This window comes from Saccostrea echinata, unplaced genomic scaffold (assembly GCF_033153115.1).
Source record: "Saccostrea echinata isolate AGI-Se365-2 ecotype Australia unplaced genomic scaffold, CSIRO_AGI_Sech_v1 ptg000014l, whole genome shotgun sequence".
Taxonomy (NCBI): domain Eukaryota; kingdom Metazoa; phylum Mollusca; class Bivalvia; order Ostreida; family Ostreidae; genus Saccostrea; species Saccostrea echinata.
In genome coordinates, this window is record NW_026889763.1 from 166,896 (window position 1) to 182,259 (window position 15,364).

A 15,364-nucleotide genomic window follows, 5' to 3' on the forward strand; every position below is an offset into this window, starting at 1 on the left:
GAGAAAGCATTAAAGATATTTTTGAAAAGTATTTGAATTTTTAATTAACAGATAACATTGAAAGGACAAATTCCCCAGCCCATCCTTTCCAACGAGTTGTTGCGTCATTCACGAATTTATCTAAACAAAATGTGTTTAAAACGTTTCTATCGTCATCTGAAAAAGTTTCAAAAAAAAAAATAAATGAAAAAGTACTATAATTCGATTAATAATTTTATGTGTCACCGGATGGTCCTTCTCAAATGCACGAATAAAGAATCACCCATCCCCCACCCCCTTTACAAGCTGGTACGTTGTAGAGATGCAGTACTTCTCTTGGATAGTTGGCATAGGCAACTTTCTATCGCATTTTCTTTAGCAACTTATTGAGGTTTTTTTTTATTACCAATTTAGTATAGCTTTTCAAAAAAAAGTATAAATAAATAAATAAATAAATAAATAAATAAATAAATAAATAAATAAAAAAAATGAATAATAAAAAAAAAGATAAATGAATAAATAAAATAAATATAAACATGTATAAACAATTACTTTCTTTGAAGAACACTTTAACGATCTTTTTTTAAATACGTACATATAATTATAGATAAATACTGTTGCTTGAAATTTCTCTCAATATCTATCTTTAAGTAAGTATTTTAAGCCATCGATATCAAACCTATGGAGAGAAAGGTCATTTTATGCCTGCTTTTCAATCCATTTCAGGTAGAGCGCTCGCTCTGATCGGAAGGTCGTGTGTTCGAATCACGTATGCGACCGACCTAACTCGATTAAAATAGATAGCAACTGTTCCTTCGTCAAGCGCTCGCACTTTTAAGTGAAAGTTGCGGGTCTTTCGGATGAGACCTTAAAAACCGAGGCCCCGTGTCTCGGTAGGTTCAAACTTTTTTTCACAATTTTTTTTTTCACAAACAATTTTTTCCCCAATACCTATATTCCTAAATTTTACCTATGCTACAGCAAACAGAGGGGGGGGGGGGGGGCAGTCTTTCAATGAACATTTTCAAAGTTTGGAGAAAAGTGGGAAGAAGCCCTGCGTCCCTGATTCTTCGTGCCTGATAAATAACTTGTTTTCTGACTTGTCCACACTGACAGATAGTTTTGTTCCACAGTATATACTTATATTAAATTGTGTGATACACATATACTGCCTTTAGGGGTAGAAAGAATTAAGTGACAGGTAACCTTGCTGAAAAGTGAACCCCTCATCCGATACAGCTTTTTTATAAAATTTTTTTGTCCGAAATTCTTTTTTGACCTTTCTGTCGCTTTCTCATTCCAGTCTCCTTTTAACTTCACTGGATCCTCGACAGATAAGAAATTACAACTCTGGTATATGTGGAATGATCTTAAGTAGAATATAATAAGTAGAATAAAAATAAATTTTACTAGGTGAAATATATGAGCCTTTGTTTTTATATGCACAATATTATCGACAATGTCTACAATATAAACTTATGCAGATGCAACACACTTATATTGTGCGTGGAATTATAAAATCTGAAAATATATTGAAACATCAACCGTGCACTTGTATAAATGACTGAAAATACAAGACTTCAGAATATTAATTAATCGGATCAGTCGTGACCGACGGCATCCAAAAGATTGGGAATTTATACCCCCCCCCCCCTCCAAAAAAATGTGTTGCAAGCTAGGGGACCTATTGTGACGTCATCTTTTAGTTTATTGCATAATTTATTTACATATTACATGCAGACTTCAACTAAGCCGTTTCAGTAGCAAAATAAAATAAAGGCTAGGATTTAAGCATTTTCTCTTCTGCAATAATACTTTTAGTGATTTCATTTGTCAGCTAAACATTTTTATTGCTTTAGTATATTAAATTGATCTCTTCCCTTCTTGCTGGCATTATTTATCAAGTGTAAGGCTTATTTGTATAAAATTATATCGCAATTTGTCATTTCTATAGAACATTTTTTTTTTTAGTTTTTTATACTATTTTCATGACAAATATATTTGTATGAGCAATATAAATATGGACAATCAATGATAAATTTATTATTTTGCATTATTACATTATTATTTTGCATAATAAATACACCATTATTATTACTCCTAGATAAGAATTCGCCTCTCGACTAACTTTGTATCCGCCACCGGAAATAGTCATGAAATGTCTAAATTAACATACTGCACATTCCCCGAGCAAATTCTTACCATTATTTTTGCTTGTCTGATATCAAATTATTTTCAAATATATATGTTTTATTTTGCTCGAGGAGTGTGCACTACTTCAATTTTGGGAATTTGTTGTAAAAATAGTGGAAAAAATAGCAATTTCCGGAAAGAATGGATTTTTTAAATCCTGTGAATACCTCTAATCAACGTACTTGCGAAATTTTGTTATGCATATTTCAAAACTACCAGTCTTCTTCTACATGTACATAGTAGTTATATTTTTGCAAACGTGTATATCAAAATACAAAAAATTGTGGGCCTTCGAATAATACAAAACGTATTTACTTTTTTGTTGTAATTTAATTGATGCCATTTCTAAGGGAATGTAGTATAATATTTATATCTATTAATTCTACGGCCTATGTGTGAACGAGTTTAAACATTAAAGCCTCTTTTTCGTTGTCAGAGATGCCCATTGTCACAATCAAAGTGGTCTGGATGCGTATTATTCTGGAGCCAAGCGGCAATATCAACGATAGGAAGTATAAATGGTTTCTTTTTCACCAAATGGATGTAAAGTTATATCCTCAACCGATTCCGTTGTCGCACTTACCCAAACCGGGCTTATCAACGTGTGATTATCAAATACTCGTTAAAATGGCGTGTAAGACACATCGGGAATAAAAGAAACAATCAAAAAGAACTCCGATTGTGGACATATTTGAAGAAAAATGTCAATACTTTTAAGATAAGTGCCGCCGACGTTTAAAGAGTAATTCTTCGTTAGTCTCTGAACTGTGTAGTTACGTCTTTTTTGATGCTCAGACCCTTCTTCAGATGGAGAGAAGTGAAACAAAGAGCATGAATCACTTTGTGATAATCCATGTGGTCTTAAACGTTACTCAGAATCCGACCAAGAGCCAGAAAAACGAAACAAAACCATAAAACGAAAACAAAATGATAAAGTATTCCAATTATAATTGATTCGAGGATTATAGGAAGTTTCAAGTGCCTTCTCCCCGCCATCAAAGACATCTGCATTGATTTTTAAAGGCGGTGAAATATCTATGTCATTCTCTTCAATTATGCAGAATTATCAGACTAGGAAGGACCCCCTAGAATTAGTCAAGTATTTTGATATAAAGTGGAGAGTTTTAGTAGGTTAACAGAAGTATAATTTAATAACCAAAAAAATAATTGTAACATTAATGATAAATATAAGACATCAAATATCAGAAATTTTTTTATTCTATATGCTAAGTTAAAAACTTGTCACTGACATTTTTTCTGTATTTATATGACTTATGTACAATGGATTCCAGTGGAAGCAGGTACTAGTATACAATGCTTGCTCCTCATGAAATATATATTCAAATGATGTACTCGTATTCAAATATGTCACTGGGCAACAACTCACTATAATGTCTACAATAGAACACTCTCTTTTGAAAGAATTATCTTCTCTAACCGATGACAATGGCAAACAATTACCAAGTCAACGTTAAACAAAACCACATTCATCCTAAAATCATCAACCTTTTGACCAAAGAAAAACTTTTGGTTTTCCTTGTCCTACATCATATCGGTTCATTGAACACATTGGTTAGTTGGTCTCCTCGTTCTACTGTCTTCAATTTACCTTTCTCATCTCGGTGAATGTAAGGTTCACTTTTAGACATATGTGAATTGACAGAGTTTCCTATGGAATAAAGATTGAAATCAGGTCCACATATGGAGGAAAACTGCTCGAGGCTGCTGAAAGAGGTCTCGCTAGGTTGGTCATCCGGTGATTCCGCTTGTATCTGTTTCTTTATTTCCCTACATATTAACCGTGGTTTTGTTCTCAGAGCTGTTGCAGTTATCTAAAAGGTAATTTATAAAATTTCAACCCGGTAAGCATAAGCATAGTTATTGTACTGATACAGAAATACAGCAAGATAAGCGTACAGCAATTCCATTTATTGTGAATACCTATTCATAACAGAGTTATGTTTTACCAGTAGATATACATGTACTTAATAAGATATTAATGTAAATTATTTCATGCAACGAATTATGGTTATAAGAAACAATTAAGATGTTGCTGTCCATTAAAAATAAGTGCTTTTAATGCAAAAGCAAGTTCTTATGCTTTCTAGTTGCTAATTTTGATATTTAATGTTAAAAGTACAAATTTTAAAGAAAAATGGGGCTTAAGGGTTTTTCTGGTCCTCTGTTTTCGATTTTTTTTAGAACAATTGAGGTGTTTATAATTAAACACCTATGATGATGCCAATTTCAATAAAAGAACTGATTTTATAACAAAATCATCTTATAACATACGTAGAGGGTACAAAATTGTTTAATTTCCAAACTTTCGTACTTTTAATTGATTTTTAAACAATTTTGCTTAAAAAAATGTATTATACAAAAAATTTTGACCAATACCATACCTAGTCTTTTAAAAAGTTAAAATATCTATGCCTTTGATATACTTATACCTTTGTAAAATATAATTTTATATTTTTTCGAGCACTCAGGATCCTTCTGTAAAATGTCCTTTATTGTTAGGTAGAACCTCATGGCTTGAATATACTTTTCTCTTGTCTGTAGGCCTGTTTTAGCATTCTGTTCCATTTCATACATAGTATGAATAACTGTTACATATTCACCGACGAAGTAATATTCCTATATATAAATGCATATTTTAAACAAAGGATCTATTTATAATTCTTTTTAATTAAAAAAATAATGAATATCTATTTTGTTCTAAAATTAATGTGGTGTACAGCAAGGATGTATATCAAGGCAAAAATGAGTCACTCTTTTATCGTATGAAAGTTTCGTAAAATGTAATCAAATCTTTTCTGAGATATCGATGAAGGAAAATATAATAACAAAATTCATGTTAAATAAAACAGAGAGAGAGAGAGAGAGAGAGAGAGAGAGAAAGTGCATAACAAACCAACAAATACATACTTGGTAAAATGATTTTGAGGTATCTGAAATAATATCCCCAGGCAAAATCATGCGCCAGATTCCCCACAGGTAAAAGGGACTCCCAGGTGTAATGTGCTTCTGTTGACAAAAGCGACAACAGAACTGATTTGGACTGTAAAGTCTCTCGCTCTATGATTTTTTTTCTGGTTAGGTGCATGTAGAAGTTATTTTATTTTTTCCCATGATATGTGCATGTAATAAGAATTTTATCTGTGGTATATGTTTCTCATCGTTTGACCATTCACTATCCACAGTTATAAATGACCACAGCGCTGTATAATAATGTGAGATCACTATATTGGGGTTTGCACTTTCGTTGTTTTCTTGGTATAAAGAGACCAACGAATTCATGTCCCCAACAAAAAAGTTGCAATTTCATAAACAGTAAGATGTTCTTCAACCACGAAATCAAATCTCCTCAAACCAAATTTTTTTTCTTCAAACCACAAAAATAAGTAATTTTACAATGTTAATTTTCATTCTTGTTATACAGCGAAAACTATCGAATTTCTTTTAAGATTAATTTCAGATTTCCAAGAAGAGATTATGTTTGAAATCATTAATTTGATTAAAAATCTAGTGCATGTAACTTAATTTTTATTTATTGAATGTTATTACCATGATTATAATAACATATAGTAAATACAACTTACTTTTAATGGCCTGGATGATATCATGAACATTCTCGAATTTTTCACGGAGTTCTACACAAGTAAGAAGTCGGAGTGTAGGTGGGAGACATCCTAGCTTGACCCCGCCTAGCAGTACCGGAACCAGACAAACGCTGTTCCGGGTATGGGAATCGTCCACAGCAATCAGCATCTCAAAGTTGCTCCACTCGCTTTGTAATGACGACGGGGAAATCACCAGAATCACATGGCGGGAACTGAAAGAATATGTTTAAATAAAAGGCTCATGGGACACAATGCTCACCTGCATCACCTCGGCCAAGCTGTTCTTCAGAGGAAGATTTTCAAAAGATTTGTCTCTCTCTTTATTCCAATGAAAAATGGAGACTCCGTATTTTGGCCCCTACTTGCCTTAAAGGATTATTATTTAACCAGCTTGAATCCACACAACATTGGGAGGGTATGTTTTGATATCAATATGACTAACATGGCCTTAATTGCTGTCTTGTAGAAGATTTTTTCAAAAAGATTTTTTATGTACATTAGCATTATGTAAAATCTGATCTCCAGTTTTAACCCCATCTTAACCAGGGTCCATAATTTGAATTTAAAAATAAATGAATCAATAGAATTTATACAATGTTTGCAAATTGATGCAATGTACTTGCTACTGCCTTGCTACTTTGTTCCTATATATTTTCTTGTAAAACTCTGATTCCCTGTTGTGGCCCATTTTTGGGGGGAGGGGGGGATAATCTACATTACCTGAGGATGCTTGCACATTACGACTAATCATGGCTTTGTTGTATTTCATTTTTTCAATTTTTTTTATATAATACCATGTAAAACTTTGATCTCCTATTTGTGGCTCTACCCAACCCAGGTGGGTATGATTTGATCAAAGTTATATCTACAATACCTGAGAATGCTTCCATATGAATAATCTTGCCCATTGTTGTTCTTAAGAAAAAGAGTTTCAAATACACATGTATTACCATGTTAAACGTTGTTCTCCCATTGTCGCCGCATCCTACTCCTGAGGGCCATGATTTGAACAAATCTGAATCTAAACTACCTGAAAATGCTTCCATATAAATATGAGAAATCATGACCCAGCTGTTTTTCAGAAGAATGATTTTAAACTTCAAAAGAATCATTTTAAATTCCTATTCAAACCTATGATCCCTTACTGTGGTCCCACCATACCACAGGGACCCGGATTTGAATATCTTTTCTGGTTCAGTGATTCTTGAGAAGAAGTTTTTTTAAATTTGATACATTATTTTCTCCAGTTCTTAATTATCTACCCTTGATCATGAATGAATCCCCTACACCCAAGAATGTTTTGTGGCAAGTTTGGTTGAAATTGGCCCAGTCATTCTTGAGAAGTTGAAAACGTTAAAAGTTTACAGATGGACGGACAGACAGACAGACCGACAAAATGTCATCAGAAAAGCTCTTATGCGCCTTCAGCAAAAAGTGTTGCAATATACACCAAGCAGGTATTTGCTACCTCTTCTTACTTGAAAATATCTTTTGCAAATAACATTAACAATTTATCTATTTTTACTCATTCAATAAAAGGGGCTATCTCTTTGGCAATGAACAAAACAAGTAGGATTTCAATTTACTTTAATTGAAAAACTATATGTAATTTTAACCTTAAATCAAAAAAATGTTTTGCGTTTTAGAATACAGAATTTGTTTTCTATTGATACCATTTTCTTTTCTCCAATTATCAACTTGAATGTTGATCTACATAATTATAATTCACTGCCTTCTTATTGTATGCAATGTGCTTTTTACATGCATTTTTAGGCTGTGACTTGAATTCTCAGGAAAGAATCGAGTTGTCTCCCTCCCCCTTTACTCCTTTTCATGACTCTAATCCACATTTAATGAAACAAGCAAATTCACAGAATGGTGGTCCCCCGCTTTTCGCTTTAGTGTATGGGATGCATTTTGTGGCATATTGTAACTGTCTTCGGCCAAAGTTATTTTTTTATAAGAAAGTCAAACTTCTAGGTCAAGGTCATGAGTAAAAAAATGATGTAACTTTCTGAAAGGTGTTGTCATATGTAATTTACATATAAAATGTGAAAGCCCCATCTTCTCTTCAAAAGTTATAACTAATGTAAAAAATAAATAGTGTAGGATAAACTTTAAGGTCAAGTTCACGGCGTCAAAAACTATAGTACATTTAGCAAAGTCTTGAAACAGGTGATGCACCTGTCAAATATAAATGCCCTATCTTCTCTCATTAAAAAAAAATATCAGCAATGTTAATTATCAGCAATGTTAAAAGTTTGAAAATTAGGTCAAACTTCAAGGTCAATGTCAAGAGTTAAAAATCATAGTACATTTGAATCTGAATGCCTTATCTTTTCAATCCTTTATAAGTTATCAGTAATGCTAAAATGTTGGAAAATTAGGTCAAACTTCAAGGTCAAAGTCACTGGGTCAAATATCATACCACAATCGGAAACTTCTTGTCAAATGTAATGCTCTTGTCAAATATGAAAGTCCTAACTTCTCTCATTCAAAAGTTATTAAGAATGTTAATTTTTTTTTTAAAAAAATGGTCAAACTTTAAGGTCAAGGTCACAGGGTAAAATATTATAGCACGTTCGGAAATATCTTGTCACAGGTAATGCAAATGTCAAATATAAATGTCCTATCTTCTCTCATTTAAATGTTATATTCAATGTTAAATTTTGAAAAGTAGGTCAAACCTCAAGGTCACGGGGTAAAAAATCATAGTATATTTGGAAAGTCTTATCAAAGGTAATGTACATATGAAAGATGAAAGCCATATCTCTTCTTATTCAATAGTAATGATCATGGTAAAAGTAAAGTTAAAATTTTATAAAAGTAGGCCAAACGTCAAATTCAAGGGATCAAAAGTCATGATATATTCGGAAAGGTCTTGTCACAGGTAATAGACATGTGAAATGAAAGTTCTATGATCTTTTTTCATCCAAAGCTTATGAACATACTTTGGGTAATGCTAAATGTAATGGTAATGCATTGCAATGCATTACCTGAACTTAAAGTAATGCTAGTAATGTGTAATATCAAAAAATTTGCATTACATGTAATGGTAATGTAATGCATTACTTTCGCAGGTAGGTTAAGGCTTCCCGAAGAAAAATCACAGTGCACTCTGTGCCTTCACATCTCTGGACTACCAAAATATGACGTCATAATGGAAAATGACGTCAAATCACTGCAAACTTGAGGTGTTATGACGGGGAGAGTGTCATTAACTTAACACTTTATTTCAAACTATATGTAAAATGCTACATAGCTATTGCAAAATTCACGGGTCGTTAAAGGTTTTTTAAGTCTTATATGTCCGATTATTTTAAAAATACACCGCTTACCTACCCTTGACTGAAATTCCGCATGTTCAAAATGCTTATGAAAAATATACTTTTGAAATGCACGCTGTTTTATACTCGTGGTTGGAGGTAGAATTTATTTTGTGTGTATAAAAGATTCTGGCGCAGGTGATTAATGAGGATTAATCTGAGAATTTTTGTGAAAATCTGTAAGAAGAGGTTGTTTTCTAACTGAATCTTGCTTGGGAAAAATGTGTGTTGGCTTTGTTTTAATACAGATTACGATATTGTGTGGAAAATACCCTCAAATTTGTAGGTAAGTTGAATTTCTCACGAAATATTTTGTACCCAAGTAATACTATGACTTTTCCCAAGCACATTTCGGATACACAAGGATACGATGAGTTTATTTATATAACAAAATGTTAATAATTATTGTGTTAATCAGCTGCACCGAAGCGATTTATATGAAACACTTCAAAAAAGTATAAAAGATTGTCACGTGATCAACAAAATCATGTGATATCATAACAAATATGCTTATATGTAGCCGAGGAAACCCTGTATATAAATTGGAAGTACTAAAGTTCAATACTTATAAATTAAAACCAAAACCGACCTCGCAATGACATATTATGATTTGAGCGCATTTTAAAGCTTCGGGAAGCCTTAACATAGCTGCGTTCTCAAATCCAGAGTAGTGCTGGCATTACATAGCATTACTAAGCATTATTTTGTATAAACCTATTTTAAAAAATCGAAAATGGACATGGACATTATTGCTTAGATAATTTTTATATAATCGAAATGAATGAAAAAAGTTAACCCATTTGAATAAAACTCTCCGTGTCTATTTAAATACATTTTTTATTTTGTTGAGAGTACAATTACCACTCATTTATATTTTCATACTTATTTTAGATCAGATTTAATTTCAAAGAATATTTTAAAGATTTTTTCTTTGTTTTAAATATCCTTTAAAAATAATTCTGGTATGAGACACACTAATTAATATACACTATAAACTGATAATTGCCACCTTTTGAATAGAGCGTCATCAAAATACACAATGCCTCTAAGGTTATGTAACAATTAAAACAATATATTGTTTTAAGAAACACTCCAAAATCCAGCCCCTTTCTTCTGACTGTTTATGAAACATTAATTGAGTTGTCTAGCTTGAGCTGACCATGACAAATTCATTGCACCAAAAGAATTAGAAGACAGGCATTCTACTTTTAGCAGAGCAAAATGTACATACATGTACTGTCCAACCCTTTTTACAAGTTTGTCAGTGCAATTAATTTTTGTCATCATTTAAGGTACTAGATCCAAATAATCTTCTTATTAAGTTTAGTTATAGTTTTGGGGAAGGGAGTAAATTGCCCCCAAAAGTTAAACTGCTCTATGACATCAATAGTTACACAAAAAGTGCATATTTACAAGTTTTTATCGCTTTGGCAATTGAAAAGTTTGAACGTGCTATGAATAATAAAAAGACATGTGAATTTGAATTATCATTCATCATGCTTATTTTTGAAGGGGTAAGATGCATATTTATGCATATTTATGCATATTTATGAAAATATCTGCAAAGTTTTGTATTTTTATTTTTGAAAACCTCCAAAAGTAATGGTAATAATATTGCATTACTTAACTAAAGTAATGGCAATCTAATGCATTACTTTAAGAAATTAAAGTAATGGATGGTAATTTAATGCCCAAATTCTTGAAGTAATGGTAATGTAATGCATTGCTTTACAATGTAATTCGCCAAAACCCTGGTTATGTCCAAGGTTTAAGTTTTTTGACAGACTGACAGATAATGAGATTTAATGTCTCCTCGCTTTCGCGAAAGCGGGAAACAATTACCTATGTATGGCGTCAACGACCAGATCGATTTGAGCTCCTCCTGGTAAGAAATCTTTCTCAGGGAAGCAGCACTGAAAGCCCTCGTTTTCTATAACTTCTAGTATTTTCTTTGCGTTGTTTGTATCTGTGTCGGGACAGTAGTAGATGAAGGCATGGTATCTGTGTGGATGTTCAAGTGTGGGCGACGACATCTCGACGTATGGTTGTGTCTTATAATAAAAAATACATCGAGGAGCTCATCTTCATTCATGTAAAGTTACTGGGGCCAGTAATAAACAAGAGGCTCATGGGCCACATCGCTCACCTGAGCACATTGGCTAGGATAAAGCACAAATCTGTTCAGTATTGAAAAGTTTTCATGGGGGGACTTGAATTTTAAGCTACCTGAGGCTGCTTCCATATCAAAATAACAAATGCTTTGCTGTTCTTGAGCGAAGATTTTTAAAGATTTTTTCCGATATATTCCTTTGTAAAAATTGATACCTCATTGTGGCCCCTCCCTACCCCAGAGGGTCATCATCGGAACAAACTTGAATCTGCACTACCTGAGGATGCTTCCATTTCAATATGACTAAACATGGCTTTGCTGTTCTTCTGAACAAGAGTTTTTCCTATATATTCCTTAGTACAATTTTGATCCCCCATTGTGGTCCCACTCTAACCCCAAGAGGTCATGATTTGAACAACTTGAGTCTACATTACCTGAGGATACTTACATATCAATGACTAAACAAGGCTTTGCTGTTCTTGAGAAGAAGATTTTTAAAGATTTTTCCAATATATTCCTATGTAAAAATTTGATCCCCACTGTGGCCCCACCCTACCCCTAGGGGTCATGAATTGAACAAACTTAAATCTACACTATGTAATCAAGGTTTCCTATAAGTTTCAACTTTTTTGGGCCAGTGGTTCTTGATTCTTAAAAGATGCCACCAAATTTCACTATTTCTGAAATATCTCCCCGCAGCACAGTTAAGGCTGCAGTAAGGAGGCGGGGCCTAATTTATACGGGAAATGCTTACTATGACATCACACAAAAATATAAGTTCTTCAAATTACCACAAAATGAAATGATTTGCTATTTTAAACTGATGAATAGCTTTAAACTACATCAATACTAACTAGTGCATGCATTATTGTCGTTGGTTAAATCCAACACAGCAATATATAAACAATTCACTGATCGCAATGCACTTGTCAATGTGACGTCATATCGGAATATTTGACGCAGTTTGTGTGCAGTGAGAGGCGGATCAAGTTACATTTATACAATGAAAAATGTATTTTGTAATTAAATAAAATATAAATTGTAGATATATAAGAGGCCATTAACTTGGATACGATGTCTTTTTTATGATTTTATTCATATACTTCCCGTACATTCCCTAGAGAAGCGATACTGTTGTATATTTGCAGATTCATTGAAGGGTAATAGAAGGGTCATAATAAATCGATATATTGCAAGGGCATACCCTCAATGAATTATGACAAGCTTTTACACATAAACTCAAGAAGTATGAAGATATTTGAAAAGTGCTGCGAACCTGTTGAAATCTTGCAAATGAATTAATTATATCTAGATATAATGTACTTGACCAGCAAAATATTCAACATACGGTCTAACAAATGTAATTTTAGCAATTAGATAGTAGAATCTATATAGGTTCGCAGCACTTTTCACAAACTACAAAGAGTGTTGAAAATAATTATATGTTAAACTTAAGATTTTTAACTTGGTTATGCCCTTGCAATATTAGAATTTATAGATGACCTCAATACTTCAGGTATATTTGCTAAAATCACGTGACTGCCACATCACGTGACAAGTCTTAATAAGAAATCTAATCGTCTTCAACATTTAGTTTTCAACCACATTGCATTTGTGCGATAATAGTAAAGTCCTAAAAAGAAATGCCCATCCTGGTAAAGAATGTATTTTTTACCTAAAAATTCGCCGATATTTCCATTTGGCACCTTAACTGTGCTGCGCCCTTGAATGAGGGCGTGGCCCTTCATTTGAACAAACTTGAATCCGTTTAACCTAAGGATGCTTTGTAGCAAGTTTTGTTGAAATTGGCCCAGTGGTTCGTGAGAAGAAGTTAAAAATATGAAAGGTTTACAGAGGGACGGACGGACAGATGGACAACAGACAAAATGTGGTCAGAAAAGCTCACTTGAGCTTTCAGCTCAGGTGAGCTAAAACTTATTTGTTTGATCTTCTCCGACCGACCCATGAAAATTGCCCCTACCCAATCATTTTTTTAATACTTTAATTTCTTTTTTGGTTTATGGGAAAATACAAATTTTAAAGTTAAGGTTTATCATTTCCTTGGGGCGTTTCTTAAGATTGAAAGTAGGAATCAATATGAAATAATACTAGTTGTCAGACGTATACTGAAAACATCAGTAAATTTGTTAAGTCTGTAGTTTTTTATGACATATCTATCAATGTGTTAGATAATTCAGAAAAAACAAAAACAAAAACTACCTACCAACGTACCCATCTTTAAAAATGTGGGTCGGAGTACATCAAAGAAAAAAAAAATTAATGATGGCCTAGAAACCTGGTGTCATGTTGCATAACTATACTAAGATGAAGTGCATGTAAATTTAAATAAAGAGATGTGATGAATGGAAAATTTTGCAGACTGTCAAACAGGATTCAATACAGGAGAAACTGCACTACCGTCGTACTTTGGCCCCTCTTGACAACGAATTTTACTCGTAAAATCCCTCTCGATCTACAACAATTGAAATTCACACGTATCCATTTTATTGTTCCTCATAAAATATCGCCAAATGTTTGATTTCGAGGGTATGATTTTTTTTTTCTAAACATCTAATTCAAAATATGAAAAGGATTATCCAATTTGAACTTGATTAATTGAATACTTTTCCAAATAAATTTGCCAGGGTTATCTATCTTTTCAGTATACAGCCCCCCCCCCCCCCGAATTTTCGAATCATTAATTCATATTCAAATACATTGTATATTCATTGAATGAAAATTCCTTGACATCCATATATTAAAATATTTTCACAAGAAAAAGTCCAAGGAAAGCACAAAGTATTTTTTTTTATTTCAAAACTTTATACCGAGCTAAAAACAAAAATACACAAACTTTAAGATACACAGAAGTAACACGTACTACAAGCACTTTGATTTTAGGACATTTTCAAAATCAAAATAAATGCTCCGCAAGTTCACAATTTGAAAGGAAGAGAACATATGGTAGAAAAAGGCCAGCTTTCGGTTTCTCTTTCTTTTCAATTTTAAATCCTCTCAACATTTTTAACGCGTGTATAGATTTTTGAGATATGTTTTTAACAAATAAGAAAAGCGCCTACTTTTCACTTTAATTTGTGGATTTACAATCTTCTTTCATGAAACTAGTCCGCGGTGGAACTTAAGCTGGATTGAAATCATTAAAATCAGTAAAGGATAGATTTTTCTCGTACAATCCAAAAATCTGAGCCAATATACTTATGTAATTTGTCGTAATTTATGATGCCATTTCTCAGGGAATGTAGTATAATATTTATTTATCCATTGTACGGCCTCTGTGTGAACGAGTTTAAACATTAAAGCCTCTTTTTCGTTGTCAGATATGCCCATTGTCACAATCAAAGTCGTCTGGATGCATATTATTCTGGAGCCAAACGGCAATATCAACGATAGGAAGTGTAACCATGTTTTTTTTTTACCAAATAGATGTAAAGTTATTTCCTCAACCGATTCCGTTGTCGCACTTACCCAAACCGGGCTTATCAACGTGTGATTATCAAATACTCGGTAAAATGGCGCGTAAGACACATCGGATATAAAAGAAACAATCAAAAAGAACTCCGATTGTGGATATGTTTGACGAAAAATGTCAATACTTTTAAGATAAGTCCCGCCGACGTTTATAAAGTAATTCTTCGTTAGTCTCTGACCTGTATACTTACGTCTTTTTTGATGCTCAGACCCTTCTTCGGATGGAGGCAAGTGAAACAAAGAGTATGAATCACTTTGTGATAATCCACGTGGTCTTAAACGTTACTCAGAATCCGACCGAGAGCCAGAAAAACGAAACAAGAAACCATAAAGTATTCCAATTATAAGTGATTCGAGGATTATAAGAAGTTTCAAGTGCCCTCTTCCCGCCCTCAAAGATAACTGCATTGATTTTTAAAGGCGGTGCAATATCCATGTCATTCTCTTCAAGTAGCAAAATTATCAGACTAGGAAGGACCTTGATTGACCCCCTAGAATTTGACAAGTCGTATTCTGATGGAAAGTGGAGAGTTTTAGTTGGTTAACCGAAGGATAATTGAAAAATTAAAGGATTATTGTAACATTAATTATAGATATAAGAAAACAAATATCAGAAAACACAATCTTTTATTCTATATGCTAAG

General features: G+C 33.0%; 1 protein-coding gene and 1 pseudogene across 1 annotated transcript; both read right to left on the reverse strand.

The window, feature by feature from the left end:
- Positions 1 to 4,977: 4,977 nt before the first annotated feature.
- On the reverse strand, positions 4,978 to 11,157 carry LOC133186921 (stimulator of interferon genes protein-like). Its single transcript, XM_061322311.1, has 4 exons — positions 10,964 to 11,157; positions 5,775 to 6,007; positions 5,101 to 5,199; positions 4,978 to 4,988 (listed from the first exon to the last, which is right to left on the reverse strand). The coding sequence occupies exons 1-4, from the start codon at positions 11,152 to 11,154 to the stop codon at positions 4,978 to 4,980; spliced, it is 534 nt and encodes a 177-aa protein (XP_061178295.1). The 5' UTR covers positions 11,155 to 11,157.
- Positions 11,158 to 14,145: 2,988 nt separating this feature from the next.
- Positions 14,146 to 15,128, reverse strand: LOC133186922 (uncharacterized; annotated as a pseudogene).
- Positions 15,129 to 15,364: the final 236 nt, after the last annotated feature.

Coding starts and splice junctions, on each gene's coding strand:
- LOC133186921 (XM_061322311.1), bottom strand. CDS start 11,154: ATGTCGTCGCCCACACTTGAACATCCACACAGATACCATGCCTTCATC. Junction 6,008..10,963: donor GTCGTTGACGCCATACATAG/GTAATTGTTTCC, acceptor ATATTCTTTCAG/TTCCCGCCATGTGATTCTGG. Junction 5,200..5,774: donor TATCATCCAGGCCATTAAAA/GTAAGTTGTATT, acceptor TTTTGTCAACAG/AAGCACATTACACCTGGGAG.